We start from the raw sequence: 21,442 nt of genomic DNA, 5'->3' as shown, positions 1-21,442 counted from the left end.
TCCAATAATGTAATCCAAGTCATATTGTTTTTTATTTTGTGTAATTGTATGTTTTGTTCATGTTTTTCAAGGATGTCATGCAACCTGTCCATATTGGCATCTTCTGGATTTGTTTGGCTTCTTCCAAGTGGCATGAGTTTGTGCCAAAATTACTGGAGAATTTGACAACAAAAGATAAAGGAACATAAATGTGTGCCAAATACTGAAGTTTGAAAACAAAAGACATAGGGACATGAATTTGTCCTAAACACTGAAGTTTGACAACAAAAGGTATTCAAGTTTTGACTGCAAAAGATAAAGAAATGTGAATTTGTGCCAGAAAAAAAAAATTGGTGTAGAATTTTACAACAACAAAAAAAAGAGACGTAATTTGGGCTAAAAATACTGCAGAATTTGACAACAAAAGATGAATGAATATGAATTTGTGCAGATGTTGACAACAAAATATAAAGGAACATGAATTTGTGCCAAAATATTGTGGCTTTACAACAGACGATATGGGAACATGAATTTGTGCTGAATACTGTAGTTGTACAATAGAAGATAAGAAGTTAACAATGTTTTTTTATTTTTTGCATTTAGCATTGTTTTTTATTGCTATCCCTGTCAGAACAGACCTGCGGCCCACTTTATTGGGTTGTGACCCACCAGTTGAGAACCACTGGCTTAAGGCATAGTTTACAGATCATAAGTCATTTCCATAACAAATAATTCTCAGTTACAATCCAAAAACAGCTTTTACTCAGCAACATTTCATGCAGTGCATCACTTACAGAAAAGACGGTCTGTGGCCTGCCCTGAAACGGTAATATTTTTGCAATACACCTAATTTTGCTAGGTGAGACGAAAAAGATACAGCATTTGAACATTATTACTCTCATATGCCCTGGGTGTCTAAGAGAAGAGTTATTCTGAGTTATTCTGAGCCCAGCTTCAAGAGCAAGGTCATTTTTAAAACACAATGTTTCTGACATTAACTAGGTCACCATTCACTCGCATTTCTCTCTCTCTCTCTCTCTCTCTCTCTCTCTCTCTCTCTCTCTCTCTCTCTCTCTCTCTCTCTCTCACACTGACTTTCTCCTAAACTAACTTCATGCCACAGCTGATAATTAAACACACTCAATTATCCCAAATTTAATGGGATTTCGGCACCAGTGTTGTATTTAAAAGGTAATGAATAATATTTTAATTGCATACAGTAACTGTGTGAGCCAAGTGTGGTTTTCTGTCACCACGTGTAATTATTAAGTTAAATCCATCTCATCTCTTGTTGAACATGAACCATTTCTATGGTATTAGTCTACACCATTTGCATCTGCAGTTAGTTTCAGTGTGTTTGTGTGTGTGAGAGAGAGAGAGAGAGAGAGAGAGAGAGAGAGTGAGAAACAAGCAAGAAAACTTTTGTAGACACTTTTGTATATATTTTCAGTGATGTCAGAAAATTTATTAGTCCACCAGTGACAATACTTATATTTTGCCTTTTTTATTTATCATTAAATATATTGTATATTTAATTTTTTAAAATATTTTTTATGTAATTACACATGAAATATTATTTTAAACAAATATTTAAATATTTCTCAAAAATAAAAAGTCTTAAATAGTTTAATTAGAAAATTAACACATTTAAGAATGTCACATTTTGCCAAACCCTAAGAGCACCTTGTACTTCATTGAAAGGTAATACATCTAATCTTCTGTTGCTAATTTGCATATTTAATTAGTGACCTAAAAATAGCATAGAATGTATATATCTAACTGTATTTCATAATGTCATTTTAAATGTTCCAAATCCTATTAGGATATCCCAGATATTTTAGATATTTGTACCCACTGCATATGTGTATGAGGTTCCACGTATCTCTCTCTCTCTCACACACACACACACACACACACACACACACACAACATAGTGAAGTTGTCCTTTGCTTTATAGAAGTGTGTAATTAATAATTAAGTAGCTGCAGTTGTAATGGGTTGACCTTTCTGACCTGTTCATTACTCAGACGGTAAATCATTCAAATTCAGCCGCTGCGCTGCCGTCCCTCTCTCCTCTCTCGCCCCCCCTTGGCTAGAGAACACCTATTTCAGCTTCTATATTCAGATGACCAGCGGCCTAATATGGGTCTGGACTGAATTAAAACTCTCAGTTCCACTGAGGATGAAAAGCCTCTAAATCCCATTGAACAGCTTCCTTTCATAATCCTGTTCAGTTTTTACTCTCTGGCACGAAGATGGGGATGAGAAAGACAAAAGAGGAAAATATAAGCCTGAGACTGTAAGATGAATGTCAGAACTGTTACACTCAAACTACATTATTTTTGTAGCTTGCTTAATTTACTTCCAAGGAGCTAATGTAACCCAAAAGTCATAATTGATGTCCATGTATGAAAATATTATAACTAAAACATTAAATTTAACTTTGTTATTAAATTATTACTTTATGTATTTATTTATTTGCATGGGAATGAATATACTACCCTAGTAAACATTTAAATTATTTGATGTAGTTTTTAGCTAGATGAGAAAAGGTAGAACTTGCTGATTTTCTGTTTTATGCTTGGATTCCATTTGATTTATTGTGACAGAAATTTGGTTTGTTTTTTGCTATACACACACACTGCAAAATAGATTGTGTAATAGTGCAAATATCTAAGCATTCTTAAAACAAGATACATTTACTTGGCAAAATGACACAAGATAATAAATCTTGTTTTCTTTAAAGAATGTTTTATCAAAATGAAGTGAGTTTTTGGAAGGAAAAATATAGAGTAAGAAAGTAAGTGTATTCATTGGCAGATTTATACTGATTATTTTTTAAGCATAAACTCACACAATTTTGATTTATTTTTCAGAAAACAAAAGTTAATATCTTAAGTAATTTTGCTTCTATCTTGACTTAACATCAGTGCAACCCTTAATCTTGGACAACAAGTTACTTAATAAGTAAGAAATTATGTTATATGTAATATAAATACCAAGAAAACTGAGATGAGAGACAGTTTTCCAAAACTGAATTAAGCTCAGCCAAAAACTTTTTTAATTGCTGGTCTGTCTGCATTTACTCCTCCTTCTGTTTGCAATGACACTGACAAAAATAATCAGGCAACATTACAAGTACCTTGCATTTAACCATCTTTACAGTAATTACCACTCAGCCTCTTTGCTTTAAATCCAATTGAACCGCTGTAGTAATATGTATTTACTAGTCACATTCTGTGGGTGGGATAAGCAGTTATGTGAGTAGCATTTAGTAATGATGAGCATTAGTGTCCTCCAAAAGAGCTTTCATCCCTCTCTCTTTCTCTCTCCTACATGAAAGGCTGCTGCCATTATGAATACATGCATGTCTGCTGGCCAGATTGCCTGGCTCAGTAGATGGAGCTCACGCAAGGCTGCCTAGCCTGCGGTGCTGCAGTTAGGAGGGGATGCAGGACTCTGGATAATGATACATTGCTCCTCTGAGCAGCCACAGCTTTTCCACCCCCTCTCACCTAAAGAAAAGTGGGGGGAAATGTTGTGAGTTAATTTAAATGGCCGAATGCATTGTGGCAGGTTACTGGGGCTGAGGCAAAGCAGCCAAGAGGTGTTTCTGTGAGCTTCAATTAGATTGGGCTTGTGAGGGTTGATAGCTTGCACTTATTGCCCCTGTGTTTCGCTTGTGTTGTTGTGATTGTTGCTATGTTCACAGCATCTCCTGGACTGTTTTGGTATGTAACATGAATGAGATTGATGTCACGGGTGAGTTCTCGCCATATTTGCTAGAGCAGAATTGTACAGCTCTCTCTGCCGTGATTGTAATGCACTTTGAATTGGAAGGCGACCTCTGATCAGATCTTTCTTTTAATTACTAAGCATCGTGTTTGTGGCAGACTGAGCACATTGCCTCACTGAGATCTTTTTGAAACTTTAGATTTTCAGCTATCATTAACGTGAATGAAAATATCTTTCATTCGGAGGTCATAGTACAGAAACAACCTTGATCTGGAATCTTTGGTAACCATGGGGATTTCGGTTAGAACTTTGCAGATCTTAACTTAAAGCGATAGTTCACTCAAAAGTGAATCTTCTATTATTTACTCCCCATCATGTCATTCCAAACCTATATTAGTTTTGTTTGTTTTTTGCTTGTTTAGATTTTATCTGTAGAATGAAAAGTTTTTTTTTTTTTTTTTTATATTGGGGTTCAAAAAACTTTGGATTTTATTTTAATCCAATTTAATATAATTGATTTTAACGTGAATTAAATCGAAGCCATAAGAATGGGCACTCAGTGAATTGTCACAACTTTTAAAACTGTAATCAGCCGAATCATCGGTATGTTGCTAAATAACTGTACAGTCCACTGAACACGCTGTACTTCTATCTCTTACAGCCTTGTTTTAGTTCATGTTAAAATGTATATATGGCACTGCCATGACCAAGGTCTATTGGCTTTCATTGTATAGACATTCTGTGTTCTACAGAAAATAAAAATACCCACTTCCAGGTTTGGAATGACATGACGGTTATTAAATTATATCGAATTTTAATTCAACTATCCCTTGAAGACTTTTACATAAACATCTGGCTTATGTTTTGGAGTATATATATACAACAGTTGATCCTGCTTTGGCTTTTTTTTTAATGGTTCTCCTTGGTAGACAAAATGAAATTATAATATCACCATATTAAAGGGTTAGTTCACCCCAAAAATGAAAATTCTGCAATTAATTATTCACCCTCATCCCGTTCCAAGACCTTTGTTCATCTTCGGAACAAATTAAGATATTTTTGATGAAATCCAAGCGCTTTCTAACCCTCCTTAGATAAGAATGGAACTATCATGTTCAAGGCCCAGAAGGGTAGTAAGGACATCTTTAAAATAGTCAGTGCGACATCAGTGGACCAACCATAATTTTATGAAGCAGACTAAAATAATGACTTTATATAACTATTTCTTTTCTTCCAAGTCAGTCCACCTCCATTCCAAGAGTACTAAGATGCACACAATGTCCTTTCTACATTTCTATGCCTTGAGTACCATTGCTGTCTATGGAGGGTCAGAAAGCCCTCGTATTTCATCAAAAATATATTTTTTTTGTCTTCTGAAGATGGAGGAATGTGTTATGGGTTTGGAACGACATGAGGATGAGGAATTCATGACAGAATTTTTATTTTTGGGTGAACTATCCCTTTAAGAGCAAATATCACACTTGCAGTTGAATCTGAGTTTAGGGGAACCTTTCACACACCTCCACAGCTGTCAATCATTCTTTAGTCACAAACAGACTACAGCAGCACAATTATCTGTGTATTACTGCTTAATTATTGAGGAGATACCTCTTAAACACAGAATATTCCTGATGGGGTGTCTGGCTGTCCTCTGTTCTCTGCAGTAGCACACTTTGTCCATTGTCTGCAAGTAACAAAGTGGGTTCAGTTGCTGAAAAAAAAAAAAACCTTAATGTAGACTGTGATTATTACCCAGAAGGGACATAATGGTTTCTGACTAACTCTTAAGCTCTTAATCAAGGCCAATCTATATACTGTCATTATTCCTTTCTGTTACCCACCTGTTAAGAGATTAATATTGCTCTAGTGAATATAGAGAAAGAGAAAAGAATTCAGACTGTGTGTTTGAGAAAAATTGGTGTATTGATATGGATTGATGCAAATATTACAATGTAATAAACATTTATTTAATTATTTTTTTGACTAGTGATATCAAGGGATTGTGAGACACCAGAGAAGGTCATTATATTGTGTGTGTGTGTGTGTGTGTGTGTGTGTGTGTGTGTGTGTGTGTGTGTGTGTGTGTGTGTGTGTGTGTGTGTGTGTGTGTGTGTGTGTGTGTGTGTGTGTGTGTGTGTGTGTGTGTGTGTGTGTGTGTGTGTGTGTGTGTAACAGCTGCTGTTTGTAGACCGCTGGCCTTATTTACACAAACTAGTTGCCTTAAGCATGACATTGGCCTGGTCATTAGAGGACCAATACCCATCTCTCCATAACTATTTATAGTGTAGCCCTCACATGCATAATTAATCAGATGCTAACAGGCTATACCCTAAAATCCCATTCTCTCTCTTCTTCCTCACATCACATAATCATTTTATCAGGGCCACTGATACATAATGTAAAAATAGATACATATTGCAATTAGTACTGCTGGCTGAGCACATATGGAACAATGTTAGGGGAAAAAATACAATTTACACAAAACTTCCAAACCTGTGTGCCTTTTTTTGAGCATCACAAAATATGATATTTTGAACGCTATTTTTTGTCCATACAATGAAAGCCATTGAGATCTTATTTTGTTTTGGACTCCACTGACTTTGACTCTATGGACAAAAACATTCTTCATGATATTGGTATTATTTTGTATTCCTCAGAGGAAATATAGTCATGCAGGTTTGGAACGACATGAGGAGGAGTAAATGATGATGGAATTTTACTTTTTGTGAACTGTCCCTTTAATACAAATTACAAAAACTTTGACACTGACTGATATTTGCACACTTTCTCACATTTCCAACCTGTTAGAAATGTCAAGCAGATGGTCACACCTAGGTCGCTCAAGCTGTTTGCACTTGGTACCTCTGAGAGTCCACACAGATTTCCGCACATTGGACAACTGTCCCATAAAGAGCCCCAAATGTACACACGCACACCTTCAATCTCACCTCTTGCAGCAAAGAACTTTTAGTATTCTAATAGCAGGAGTTAATTCACTGCTACTCCTACAAGGAAAGATGATGAGGGGGACGAAGATCAGATCAGGGCTTTTGGTGAAGATAGCCGATGGCGTCACCCCACACAGTTGCTCCTTTCTGCATACATATAACCCCTCTAGAGCCTTTCCATCTGTATGGAAATGTAGCCTCCACAGCTGGAATCCAGCAAAGCACTGTCCTTTTACTAATAGTTATTATCTCTGTGGACTACCCCTCTGATAGACCTCACAAAACAAGCAAGTCGCATCTTTATGTTAATGCCCCGCTATAGTATACCAAGCGCCTCGGGCGGCACACGGGCCCAGGCGCCAGATTTCATTACTATAATTCCCATTATCGCGGGCTGAGGCTCGTTCTGTGATTGGCACTATTGGCCAACACGCTGAGGTGATGGAACTGCCTTTTTGAGGTGATGCTCTTTTTCAGATTTAATATGCATTTGCTTGCAGCCTGCAAAAATCTGTTAAAATGAGGTCAAGCAGCACATTCTTACCTCTTTAACTTTGCAACAATTAAAATGTCTTCTACACTGTTAAAAATCATTGGTAATCTTTAAAGAATCTTTAACATCCATGGAACCTTTCCATTACACCAAGCTTCTTTACAAGTTCTTCACACTAAGAAAAAAATGGTTCTTTTAATAACTATTCACTGAAAGGTTCTTTGAAGAACCCAAAATTGTTCTTCTATAGTGCTGCAATCAAACCAGCCTCTATTTCTAAGTGTGTAGCTGTTGTAAAATGCTTCTTTTTAGTATAAAGGAGCTTTGTCAGTCAATCTGGACTCTATATGTTAGCGTGTGGCGAGAGCGTGCTGTGTGCGTGTTTGTGATTGAAGAATGATTGACAGCTGTGGTTGTGTGTGAAAGGGTTCCCCTTTCCTCAGGATGCCCTCACTGTCACACTGCCTTTTAGCACCTTTGTTCCCATCTTCTCTCCTGAGAGCAGGTCTCCGCAGTGACAGATGAGGCTCCGTTTGTGACAAAAGGGTTCTTGTGCTCTTGGCTGTTGTGAACAGACTCAGACACGCATACGCAAGTCGCAGATAACCTCTATAATGCTTTACACTTTTATGTGTGGTACAAATTCAAAAATCAGTTCAAATTTGGCAAGACAAATGCATTTTACAACATGATATAAGTCTGTTTCAAACACACAGACCTCCCACAGTAAGATAAAGTGATGGGCTTTATAGAGAACAGCAGATGTAAGACAAAGTGTTATGATTTGCAGTAGGCAGTGCCGGGTAGTTGCAAATTGTTGTCTGTTACTGATAACAAACTACATGATGAAAATTGTAGTTAGTATAAGATTATACACTATGTAATCACACTACCTTTTAGATTACTTTTAGATTACTTAATAATTCCGTTAAAAAAAAAAATACTAAAAACTTTCAAAAAGATCACATTGAAAAAACGAAAACAGAAAAAAAAAATCAAAAACGCTTGAAAACTAAAGTATTTGTTTTTATAAAAAGTTTATTATTTAAACAGTTTATAAAAACTAATACTTTTTTTTAATTAAAAACCTAAAAAAATTATAAAGAAATATATAAACAGCAGTTGTAAGACAAGGCATTGCTGGGCAGATTACTTACAAAGTGTAGTCTGTTATTGATAGCGAACTATGTGATGGTAGTTAGTGTAATATATTAGATTACACGTTTTTAAGTAATGTAATCAGACTGCTAAAAAAAGTATTCTTACATAAAATAAAATAGAAATATTTTATTTGTTTACCTGCATGTCATTAATCAGTATTAGAGAATTAATGCATTAATTACCGGTAACACAATAATGTGCTGCCATTATGTGAATAATGTGTAGTCATTTAATTAATACAATTTTAAAATGTAATATCATCTAATTACAAGTACTTCATATTTGGAATCTGATTAGGTAATTATGTATAATCAGTTACTACCCAGTGCTTACATATGTGTTTGAAAGCCGTTGAGGTTGACAGGCCAAAGTGCAAGGAAGGATTTTAAGGAGGGCGATGAGCATCAGACTAGGAGTGGAGTGATGTCTTGTTTACACATTAGCAGGTTGAAGGAACCTCTGCTTTTACTTTCAATACCCTCTCACCACCTCACTCCAGAGATTTCCCTAACATCCCTGTCTGCTGCTGTTTCTTTCAAGCATGACATAAACGCATACACACACGGCCGAAGCTCCATTGCTCTCCTGTTTGACCTTGACAGACTATATGGCTTTTGAAGGGCTGGTGTAAATCTGCACTTAGAGAAGCCACTGCACAATTAGTTAAAAAAGAGACATTATTCCCAAAATAATAGAGCCAGTGCTGTGGAACTGAAATTGGCCATGGCCAGCAGTCTGGGAGCTCTGAGCTGCGTTTTACTTTCATGGGAATAAAACTATTAGTATGTAAATCTGTAAAGTCCCCATTATTATACTGACCCTTTTAGCTACCACTCTCATTCTGCCAATCTACTCTCTCCTATTTCCCCAACTTAGCACCGCTTGTGCCTTTCATTTAATGCATGTCATATCATAACTCATACAGCCCCGTTATGCATTATACAATGCACATAAACAGCTGCATAGCTATTCTTCCTGTTGGTAATATATGAGTACGGACAGTCTTATGAAAATCTATGTGCCTCTCAATTTCAGTCGCACACACACAAACACGCTTTTCTTTGCCGCACACAGACATACTGCATCTCCCAATGCCGTCTAATGAGGTGATGACCAACCACTTGTTATAATTGCTTTAGACTCCTTTTAATTTTCAAGCTTATTAATCATATGTAGAGTTATTTAAAAATGCATAAATTAATCTTGGATTAAAAAGCCGATCAAAGCCTCAAAACAATTAAAGAGTAAGGTGAGATTTCCCTAGGGCTGGCAGTTTTATTTTAATGGAGTGTTCAGGTGGTTATCACAGTTTGATGTGCAGGCTGTGATTAATGTAGGAACACTTAAATGAGTTTTTCTTTCCTTCAGTCTTGTAAAGGTAAGCATGATCCACATAATGACCCTCCTGATTCATCTCTTAATAGCGTTCTCTTTTTCTCGCTGTCATTGTGTTATAACAGAGGCTGACTTTTCTGCAGCTTCTTTTAAAACCGTTTGTAATGTTCATTCGGTTTTCTGTCCGGAAAAGCTTTTGATCATCTCTTATGTTGTTAAAATTAGTCTGTTTCAATGTTCATAAATTAATTATAGCGTGACTGTGATTTGCCTTATTTTGGGTATATGATTCTATTTGAGTCTTCATTTGTTTCCTTGTGTATTTCTCTTTTGATAATGTCAAGGGTTAACCAACCCAATTGGTAAACTAAAATAAATACTAATAACCTAGCTGGGTTTCTATCTTTTTATTTTTTTTCTTAGTTTTTTTTCTTTTTTGGTTTTGTTTAGTCTCTGCGATTTAAAATCTTCTAGTGGAGTCTAAGCACAGTGACCCTGTGTCAAGGGAACCAAGAGTGACAAGTTCGTTTTAAAAGCCTTGTTTGTTTTGAACCTAATTTTCTGAGTTGACAAGTAAAATTACCGTAGCTGCCACTCACAAATGGGCAGCCTTACTACCTCATCAGGTGACCCTACCCTGACCCTTATAGACACTCTGAAAGGATGGAGACAAAGCAGCATAAAAACTTATATAATTAATACAGGGGCCTGGGACATAGGAGCCAAGAAAAGGGTTTATGCCAGCTCTCAAAACTGATCTTACTCATTAGTTTCTAGACTTGTTTTTACAGCAGCACAATGCAGCCCACTTTTCATTGAATATTCGGCAGCAAAATTCCACCAGTTTTCTTGTACACATTCAGTGGTTAACCTTTCAAATAATCTTGCGCGAATATATATATATATATATATATATATATATATATATATATATGTATATGTATATATTATATGTTTGAATATATTTTAGTATATATTTAGCGATTTGTAAATTTTTTAAACGTATATCTTATAAATGATCATAAATAATTAACCCGGTGTGATTTGCTGACTGCTTCGCCATTCACAAGCACGCATCCTTTTCAGTCGCTCGTTTGTAGTGCAGCTGTTGCGCCTTTTCTCGTTTATATTGTGCAGTGTGTGCTGCACAGCCTTCACTATTCAGTCCACCTGGGTTGACACAAGTGTGCCAGCCCTCATACACGACTATTACCGGGACGCCTTTATCAATGTCCAGTAATTAAATTGTCACCATTTAATTTTCTGGCCACAGCGATCCTTTTGGAGCTATCCGCTCTTAATAAAGGATCTAATCGAAATGCTATTTCGAAGTGAAACAAAAAAGGCGTTGAAACGCGGCCCAAGTGTGGCGAGCTAGCTGGGATCGATAAAGGAGAAGAGGATTGATTTGTCCCTAAAATTTAATTTTTTGGGGTCATGGTTTTATGCTGATACCTCGTAGAAATAGTGTTTACTCTCAAGCTCCATTCTGAGGCGACTTTGTAAGGGGTTATTTAATGTTCATATTTATAGGTTTTGGCTTGTAACTTTTAAAGAAAGTTACATTTCGTCTGCTCTGTCTTCAAAGACCATTAAACTTGTCTAAACGAGCTGTCTAACAGGAATGAATAGGGGTCACAGGAACCTCCCTGACGCTTTACAACAACATAACACGGTTTCTACAGTGTTCTTGTTCTAATCTGTCGATATGCCAGCACGTGCAATCCAATAGTAATTAAGCTTGAAATATTGTGTTTGGCCAGGCTTGTTACGTTTTTCTTAGCAGGCCTACTATATTTTGAAAAGAAAAAATCATACAATTGAACATCTTTCATTTCTTATAAAACAAGGGGTATAGCCTATATTTGCCCTATAAGGGTAATATCAGCTGCGTTTTTAGCCTAAGGGTAAAAAAATTCTTATGATTTCATAATTTAATTCGTAATTGATAATCTTGGTGTCTAACAGTCTTGCAGAAATGTCCGTCGTCATTATGATACTCAGTTCATAATGGTTTTTTTTTATAAAAGCATAAAGTAATAAATAAATAAGCAGGATAGATAAATAAACAAACAAACAAACAAACAGTAATACAGTCGACACGTTGAATTTACGAGGACGTAAACATACCCCTTTTTTTTTTTTTTTTTTTTTTTTTTTTTTTTTTTTTTAGATTGCAATTTTTAACAGGAACTCAAATTTAACAGGAACAAAAATCGTGTTTAATGCTTTTAATAGGGTTCACGCATGTATGTAGCCATGTCTCTGTCTGTACTTTTGAAAATGAATGCAGCTTTTATGCAGAAATATTGAGTAGAGAAACTACAATGTCTCCCGTCCATTAACCGATTAACGTCCAGTTGATGACATTTAATAAACAACTACTAAATAACTTTTTCAGTTATTTTAATTTGAAATGATAATAATAATAATGCATTATAGATGTTGTTAATTGTTATTGTTCATTATTTGTATTATTATTAGCCTATTATTATTATCATTATCATTAGTATAACTACCAAGGTAGGCTATATTGTCACATCGCTGAATGTTAGAATGGGGTCTCTAATTTCTTAAGGATCAACAAAAGGGCTAAATGAAATATCGTGTGAGGTGTCGGATTCCCGTACCTGCCCCGAATCCAACCATGATGGGTAAGTAAAAGAAATAATGGATAACAATATGGCATTCAGCTCGGTCCCTGAATAATTTAAAAGAAGTGAATAATTACAGTCCAAAATGGTAATTATTGTTGGCGAGAAAGAAAGTCTCTTGTCTGTGAAAGTCAATAGCACTGGGCTGGGTCGCATTACTCCAAACTCCCTCCCCAGGTCCTCCCTTCGCTATCAATATTGCAGAAAGCGTTCGCTTTCACATCACAAGCATTCTGGAGACTATCACGAACAGTTAGCGAGGATAAAAGCAAGAAAATATGGATAAAGTTCACTCTTCACTTAAATCATGAAATACATTTTGGTATTGAGTAAAATGAATTTATAGGAAGTTTTTTTTGCCATAAATTAATGCTTTATTATGCTATTTTATTGTAATCTTTTTTATTATTAATATTATTATTAATTATTGCCCTATGCATCCCATATTCCCTTCAAAATAGAATCCACTTGATTTTGCGTTGTATCTGAAATATTTAATGCAGACACGGATTTCAAGATGAATTTAAGGCGTAACGTTGTAAATTACGCTTAGTCTTCATAAGAATGATTGCTCCTAAAAGATAAACTAACCCGTGGGAACTAAAACATATGCGGGCAACGGCACACCCCTAACCCACGCCGATCCAAATAGCCCCCGGAGACAATCATTGCTTAGCCTATAAGTCCCCCGGCACCATGCAGTTTCAATAACACTATAGTTTATTTTTAAACAGACACTGAATACAGATGAAAAGGCTCGAGGCCATTCCCTTTTCCCGTTTCTGTTTATGCACTCTTTTAATTTATGCTATTTCGTATGATTTCCATAAAATGTTCCCTTTCAAAACAAAACAAATGGTAAGTTGTGCACAAAATAAATGATCTGTTTTAACTACTTTCTTTTTCTTTGGTGAGTGCATGAGTGGATTTGTATAGGTTGTCCAGTCAGACGTTGACATTGGTGCACGAGCTCGTGGTCACTGACTGGTTTGTAAATGCTTAACATTATAAACGTTTCCCTAAATGACTTGGCCTAGATGATTTCTTCTCTTAGTTTTGTAAACATTAGGTTTGGGTCAAGAGACTTGATCGGGTGACGATTCCTTTCTCCGATTTTTTTTTTTTTTTTTGTTAAGCATCATTTTCTTTCTTTTTCTTTTTTCTTTTAAAGTTGGTATTTGCATATATTAGGTTTTGGTTCGATTTAAGAAGCATGCAACAAAACATAATCACCGTTATGCTATGTAGAAAACATTTTATTGTAGCATCAACAACACTACCCGTTTACCTCAGAACGCACCAGCCTAATTCCCACGTTCAAACGCGAAAAGTGGTAGCTATTTCACATTAAACAAACCTTTTCAGAGATTACATACAGCATTTAGATTACTACTACTAGGTTGGCTAATCTAAAGTCTTCCTAAATGCCACACACGCCCCCGCACACACTGGCAGACAAGCAATCACTTTCATGTGTTAAAAGATCACGTGGTGAACTTTAAACGTCTCCAGGCCTCAGTGACAGCACTGACTGTCATCCCCATTGGTCCCGAAGGCAAATAGTTAATGTAAATATGCTGGCGCTAAGTGGGAGTGCCTCGCCATTAGTTTATCTGTCACTTGAGCGCTGTCGAATGTCTTCAGTGGTTGTGTCGTTGAGGTCCGCACTAGCATGTGGTCACCCTCCGCGCGCACCTCAACACTAGTCGCGGGAGAGCCGAGTACGATGCAAGTCCACGCGCTCTAATAGGCCTGAGAGAAAACCGCTAAACAAGCGCTCGTGGACATTTTATATTAGATCGGCGCGATTCCAAGGCGTCTGATTACCAGAACGCTCTAAGAGGACAGAAAGAGCGCATTTATCCAAAGGACTCGAAGGTTTCGAATACGCGTTTTCCTCCAGAAATAAAAGGCACTTCGCTTTCTTCTGAAAAAAAGGTGAGATTTGTTTATGTTTTCAGTGTAAATTATTGTGTATTTAACTGTTCAGAGGCTAGAAAACAGCCTAATCGCGAGGAGCTGCGACAGAGTATCTTTTTTCACAATTTGTCCAAAAGCATAGCCTACTGCTTTGTTGTTAACATTATAAATAAGCTACATGCGTATTAAAACACGGGCTATAAATATGTGCAATCTATTGAAAGCCTCTTTACAATGTATATAGCTAATCAGGTGTAGCCTACTTGCTGCGCAGTTTAAGTTTTATTTAAATTGAGAATAGAAAACCTAGTTGTAATCTTATATGGTTTATCAACAGATCACAGATGTAAAGCGTATCTTTAGTAATTACAATTAAAGCGGCTTAAAGCTTCTTACACCTTTGTTAAACTCTTTGGCATGGCTCAAGGAATAATTTCCTTCCGCTTTTTCCTCTATAATCCCTGGTGTTGACACAACACTTGTTTGCTTTTTCTAGACTGTCTTTTGTTCAACACAAAAAGTAGCCTACTTGTAAACAAACTGTACATTAATTAAAATGGGCAAAGTGGAATTGAAGTTAATAGCTTACCACTACGGCCATCTCTGTAGCTTATATTTACAAATATATATATTTTTTAAGAATAGATTAATGTTACCATGGTGGCCACCGAGGCATTAAATATTATTTTTCTGATTATTTTTCTTTTCATTATTATTCTGTTATTAGATCGCTTTACAATTCTGTGAAATAAGACAATAATAGCCTACGTCGTTTTTTGTTTCAGTTTGTTAGATCAACATACACAATAGTGTACTTAAAAATATTCCTTCTATCCATCTTCGCAGATTTCCAGGAATGGAATCCATCCCAAATCAGCTGCCGGCTGGAAGAGACTCCAGCTGTTCGCCGAACTCTAAACAAGACTTGCAGTCTTACTCTGGGCCAACACTTAAGCCGAACCAAGTCAGTGAGACCTCTTTATATGGAATACCGATCGTTTCACTAGTCATAGACGGTCAAGAGAGACTTTGCCTAGCCCAAATATCCAACACTCTTCTGAAGAGCTACAGCTACAACGAAATCCACAATCGGCGTGTGGCCCTGGGCATCACTTGTGTGCAGTGCACCCCGGTCCAGCTGGAGATTCTCAGGCGCGCAGGGGCTATGCCTATTTCCTCGAGACGCTGCGGGATGATTACAAAGCGAGAGGCCGAGAGGCTCTGCAAGTCGTTTCTGGGCGCCCACAGCCCGCCGAAATTACCAGAAAATTTCGCTTTTGACGTGTCCCACGAATGCGCATGGGGCAGCCGGGGCAATTTCATCCCGGCCAGATACAACAGCTCGAGAGCGAAGTGCATTAAGTGTTCGTTCTGCAACATGTACTTCTCTCCAAACAAGTTCATCTTTCACTCTCATCGCACGCCGGAGTCCAAATACACGCAACCCGACGCAGCAAACTTCAATTCGTGGAGAAGGCACTTAAAACTATCCGATAAAAACTCACCGGACGACGTGTCCCATGCCTGGGAAGACGTCAAAGCCATGTTTAACGGTGGTAGCCGCAAGAGGACGCTGCCAGTCGGTGGGTCTGGTAGTTCGTCCTCGTTTAGTACGCAAGCACCGAGAGGTCAGACCCAGGGGGAACCGTCTGAGGTGCCCCACAAAACTCTCCGATGTGAGGATGAGAGGGGGAGCGTGACGATGCCGAGCAGCATACGCAGTTACCCCGTTATTCCGGTGCCCAGTAAGAGTTTTGGGATGTTACAGAAAATTCCACCACCGCTCTTTCCACATCCATACGGTTTCCCTGCGTTTGGATTGTGTCAGAAGAAGGATGACGGTGTGGTGATGGGAGAGCCGAACAAAACAAACCTGTCAGGTGTGTTCTGGCCGAGCCCGAAGGACAGTACCTATCCTTCCTTTCCGATGTTTTGGCCTACAACAGGCAGCTTGGCCATGCCAACATACCACCATGCCCAGCCTAAACCTCCACCCGACGTGTTGTGCACTAGACATAGTGAGCTAGACGTGTCAGAGCAAAGTGACCGAAGCACGAGCACCCCTAAAGACAGTCTACTTGATAACGAACGGTGTTCCAGCACTCAGTCTACCAGAAACGAGGAGGACAAATCTGGGGACGAAAGCAGGTCGATAGAAGGGATGCCAGCCACCTCAAGAAAAATAAGCTACATATCTGCATTCAGGCCGGTTGTTAAAGATGTTGAGAGCATCGCAAAGCTATACGGAAACCGGGGTCCGTATTCTGGTCCTCGATCTGGTTATATGTCACCAGATTTCTTGAGTGAAAGTTCTAGTTATAGATCGGTGTCTCCGGACGTGGACAGCGTGGACGATCCGGATGTGGATGTGGAGTCACATAAAGTGCACGAGGACGAGGAGTGTTTGCAGCTGACTGTGGATGAGCGGCGGAGTCCTCATGGGTTGACCGTGGCGCAAAGTGACGGGGTTAAAGGTCAAGACCAAGAGAATAGCCAAATGCACACCATGAGTAATCTACATACGACGAATTCAAGTGAAACGCGGTCGTCTGATTTGGAGAGTCACGGCAATAAACACACTAAGCGCTTTGAAGTGAGTAACTACGGAACCATGCGTAATTCCTGCGATTTTGTATTAATAGCTAAATTTTTCATTATTTGGAAAAGCAGTGCTAGCCTATTAAACGGCTTGATTTTTATGAAATTATTTATTATTATATTTATTCTAAACATTATATGTATCCTCTATTATTTTAAAATATAAATAAATATAAGTACCTATATAAAGTTGCCCGTTAGCCTATATAAAAGCCGTCAGAAAAGTAGAATTAAGGAAATGTCTTTTTTTATTATTATTTAAAAATAATAATTTAAATATTTTTCTTTTTCACTTGAACTATGTCAATTTTTCTTCGATTTATTTTACATTTTATTAAGTGTGTTTTATTCTAATCTGATTTATAGAATCCGGCTAATTATTGTTAATGTTTTGAAATGAGAAGGTTAAGTAAGGTGAATGCGTCCAGATGATGGGGATAATTGTCGCGCTGCTTTTGAAACTTACTGATTAATTCAGGACATTTGTTGGTTCTTCATTATCTTAGTTCTTTGAAGATGTAATTAGATCAAAATAGCGGACGTTCCACTCGTATTCTAATCGCATTCAAATAAAAAATGCAAAATTGGGTAATTGCAAATAATAGTCTTCTCAATTTTACAGGTCTATGCACGTGAACGAGACGAGCACGTGCATCAAATGAGCACATCTTATTTTGGTTCAACGACCACTTATCAACGCGAAGCGAGTGGTAGGCCTATTTTCATTCATGTGGATTTTTCTTACTTCATCATTAAGAAAACAAAGTCTCTTAACATAAATATATATGCTTACAGTTAAGGACGTGCATGAAGAAGAACCTTCATCTACGGTGGAAGAGATGGATCCCAAAAATCATCCGGATCAAACCAACATCAGTGAGGAGCGCCTGAAGGAACCAAATGATGGTGCGTATCGTTAACTGGACCTCCTAATATTCAACACTTGTCTGGTGATTTGCTTCATATGTATTTGTTGTGTTCGCAGATGAGGAATCAGTGCGCAATGACGCTGGCAGCAGGGTCTTCTTAATTGAGAAAAACATAGAGAACATGGCCAAAGGTAAACAAAATAATATGTGCTGAATTTATAAGAGCTGAAAAGAAAATGATTCGTTGAAATTGATAAAAGGATTCAGCAATAGCATAACAATTTAGTGTATTTTGGTAATAAAACCATTAATCATTTTGTAATTCAAAGTAATTTTAAACATTTGCATGAGCTGCTGCTTTTATTTATTTTAACAGAGGAATTGCAGAAACAGCTTGTGGAACAAGTTGAGCTTAGAAAAAAGTTGGAGCGTGAATTCCAGAATCTAAAAGGTAGGTTATGTTAAAATTATTTTAAATGTATTATTTACACTTTACTAGACATATGCAAAAATATCACATCATTAACTAATTCTCTGATGTTTATTTATAAGTTGTTACAAACTTACAAGCTTGAATCCAAGTAATTCTAAATTTAAATACTTATACTGATATTTTTATTTATAAGAACTGAAACTTGGAAAACAATAAAAAAATACTGTTTGAATATAATACATTTTATGAAAATGGATACAGATACATTACAAATTGCTTCTGCCTGCTGATTATTAGTTGGTCATTTAAAGTTTAATACTAATAGCTACATTAAAAATTACACTTATAAAATATATAGTCATGTGTTAACAAAGATACAACAAAGAATCCAACAATCAACAAAGCTCAGTAGCTGAAAATAGATTTAGATGAGTTTTGCATAACAGAGGCACCACATAAAAAATCTGCCAAAATTCATAAGCGAAAAGATTTAGCGGTTATTTGGTTGAATATGCTCCCTATGAATAGATACAATTGGATGTTTTTTTAATCTTTTTTTTAAATTGAGAATTGATTTCACAGAAAATAGTGAACTACTGCAACAGAAACAAAATACTGGAACATGTGATAAAGTTTAGCATGACAATGATTTAAACTCAGGAAAAAACAAGTCTTGGAGAGGCTGATGAAAACTGCTGTACACAATTTTAGTTTCAGTACTTAAAAGCAGTCAAAATAATTAATTAAGGTCTGAATATTTTTGAAAAGCACTATCATTTTTTTTATTATATTGTATAGTGATAAACATAAATCTGCTTTGATATTTAATTTACTTCACATTTTTTCTTAGACAGTTTTCAAGACCAAATGAAAAGAGAGCTCTCATACAGAGAGGAAATGGTGCAGCAACTCCAGATTGTTCGAGGTAAGCGTTTGACTTCACATGACAAGTTCTGGCTTTCTATTTAATAGAACAACAGTACACTAATCAGAACTGATCCCATCCTTTTAGGTCTTTTCGTGGTCCTTTCTGGAGTTTGTTCAGTCCTTTTGACTGTTTTATATGATACTAAGCATTAGGTTTATGCATTTGCATTGCTTCAGTAAGGGGCTAGCATAGCCATGGATCTGATTGTTTTTAACAATTTCTGAAACATGTTCACTTGAATGCCAAAAAAAAAAAAAAAATCCCATGCACAAAAGGATTAACTAATGCATTCACTTAGAAGGGACAGTATGACAGTATTCAAGTGTGACCTTAAATATTTTTGAAAACCCACGCCAGCTTAGATGTTCATTTGTAGACACTATATATATTATTTTAGAAGCAGACTTGAGCCACACCGCAGTTTATTATAGCAGTTATTGTCCTAAAACACATTGTTTCTAACACTCTCTATACACATAACAACACAGACAATCATATTGTGCTTTTGCTTTAAATGATTCATTGCCTTTTTTCCCAGAAGCTCACGACGCACTACACCATTTCTCGTGTAAGATGCTGACTCCCCGTCACTGCGCTGGGACCTGCACCTTCAAACCTCCTCTTCTTCCGCCTTGATGGACACCTACTGAAGACATAAATACTGCTGTGTCAAATAAAACGTTTTTCCCTCTGCAAAACACTGTTAACCTTTAGACCTGGAATAAGCAAGTGTGTACTGTAGTATTTTAGCTCTTACACTGTAATGAAATCATTTTCATTTGCAAAAGAGTGTTTTCAGAGTCACTGTATGTACTGTATAATTTATATAAAGTTCTAGAAAACTGCATTATAAAAAATCGACGTCCCACTTAAAAATATTATCATCAGCTGTAGAAATCACTGGTATTAAGTGGCTATGTGCAATGCATATATTTGTTATGTATCCTGTGATACTCTTTTTGTTATAGTGATAGGTAAGGACGTTTTGTTAAATTAGATGAATGTTTTTGTATATTTTATTTATTCCATGTCCATGTTGGTTGTTTATTCTCATCTGCATATTTGTATAATATTGATGTAAAGCACTTTAAATTGGCAGCCCTAACTACTGAAATGTGGATTAAATGATCCTGTTTGAGAGTTGGTCTTCATTTCATCAATTTCCATAACAATGAATAACATTTGCATCTGTGTAAGTCCCAAAGAACAACATTACACTGATATCAAAATCTTAGTTTGAATATACCTATATTCATATTTCCATAAAAAATAACTGTATCATTATGACAGTTTTGATCATTGCATTATTAAAAAAATATAAATTCAGGGTGTTGAAAAAAGTTCCCACTAGTCAATGACGGGCGGATGTATGACCCTCACCCCTTTATTAGACATTCCTTTTTGGTTTATTGATGAGCTGAATATATTAACTAACAATTATTATATATATAATCAATAATATTTTTCCCATTTATTGTGTCTTTTAAGCTTATATTTAGCATCTGAAAGATGATTGCAATATATTGAAAATAATGAAGTATTGTAAAGCAGACATAGTTTTTCAGTTTCTCATAATTTAATGGGTTTTTTTAATGCATGAGCATGAGACGTGGTGTCCTTACATCTATAGGCTAATGAGTCATGAAAGGGTTAAGATGCATTACATGTATCCACTAACACACATTTGTTTTTAGCTTAGTAACTGATTTTACTGCTACATTAGTTCCTATCTCTATGTATTGTTCAGGACAAGAGCTTTGAAGATGAGAAGGTACTGTTGGTTCTTTCCTCTCAGTCCATCAGCTCGCCTTCCACAGAACATGTATTCATGGACAACATAGTCCAAGTAATGAGTAATGAGACCGACTTTTACCAATTCATGAAACTTAGGGTAAAAATAAATGTTCTGTCTACATAAATACTGCTATAATGTTATAATGTAGTCAGCTGTATAGATTTCTAGAACCTTGCTATTTTGGAATCTTAATAGCTATGTCACATAAATTGAATTTTGCAATTATGCCTAAATTGGCAATCTATATTGTTGATTTGTACTTATAGAATTGGGTAAGGTTAGGAAGACTTTACTGCATATTGAACAAGCTGCCCCCCCCCCAAAAAATAAATAAATAAATAAATAAATAAATAAGCAAATAAATAAACATATTACCATAGTCTCTGGTTTATCAATTAAAGTCTCTGCAATCATCTAGCACAAATAAGCAGAATAATTAGATGCAGAATTGTCATTATAATGGCTTTGTTCTGACACAATGAAAAACCAAAATAAAGCGATTTGATGCTAATACAACTAAACGAAACTGGATAAAATAATAAACCCATCCTTATTCCCTCCTGAGTTTGACTGCACTGCTACAAGAAAAGGAAA

General features: G+C 36.4%; 1 protein-coding gene across 4 annotated transcripts; it reads left to right on the top strand.

Annotated features, from left to right (window-relative positions):
• Positions 1–13,759: 13,759 nt before the first annotated feature.
• Positions 13,760–20,193, top strand: skor1b (SKI family transcriptional corepressor 1b). 4 transcript variants are annotated; one of them, XR_009423181.1, is made up of 8 exons: positions 13,760–14,243; positions 15,072–16,818; positions 17,446–17,533; positions 17,619–17,729; positions 17,809–17,883; positions 18,069–18,143; positions 18,980–19,050; positions 19,595–20,193. XR_009423181.1 is itself a non-coding variant. In XM_059506535.1 (8 exons), exons 2-8 carry the CDS (start codon positions 15,082–15,084, stop codon positions 19,687–19,689), a joined length of 2,256 nt encoding a protein of 751 aa, XP_059362518.1. In that variant the 5' UTR covers positions 13,761–14,243; positions 15,072–15,081; the 3' UTR covers positions 19,690–20,193. The 4 variants fall into 4 exon arrangements, 2 of the variants coding, with proteins under 2 accessions (XP_059362518.1, XP_059362517.1); XR_009423180.1 differs by having other exon boundaries at positions 19,592–20,193; XM_059506535.1 differs by having other exon boundaries at positions 13,761–14,243; positions 18,976–19,050.
• The last annotated feature ends 1,249 nt before the right edge of the window (positions 20,194–21,442 follow it).

This window comes from Carassius carassius, chromosome 23, assembly GCF_963082965.1.
Source record: "Carassius carassius chromosome 23, fCarCar2.1, whole genome shotgun sequence".
Classification (NCBI taxonomy): domain Eukaryota; kingdom Metazoa; phylum Chordata; class Actinopteri; order Cypriniformes; family Cyprinidae; genus Carassius; species Carassius carassius.
Note: the sequence above shows the minus strand (reverse complement) of the source record. Positions and strands in the feature narration are given on the sequence as shown.

Excerpts from the sequence above, each read along its gene's own strand:
- skor1b (XM_059506534.1), top strand. The coding sequence starts at position 15,082 with ATGGAATCCATCCCAAATCAGCTGCCGGCTGGAAGAGACTCCAGCTGT. Across the intron at positions 17,534-17,618 it reads TTATCAACGCGAAGCGAGTG|TTAAGGACGTGCATGAAGAA; the intron begins GTAGGCCTATTT and ends ATATGCTTACAG. Across the intron at positions 17,730-17,808 it reads CCTGAAGGAACCAAATGATG|ATGAGGAATCAGTGCGCAAT; the intron begins GTGCGTATCGTT and ends TTGTGTTCGCAG.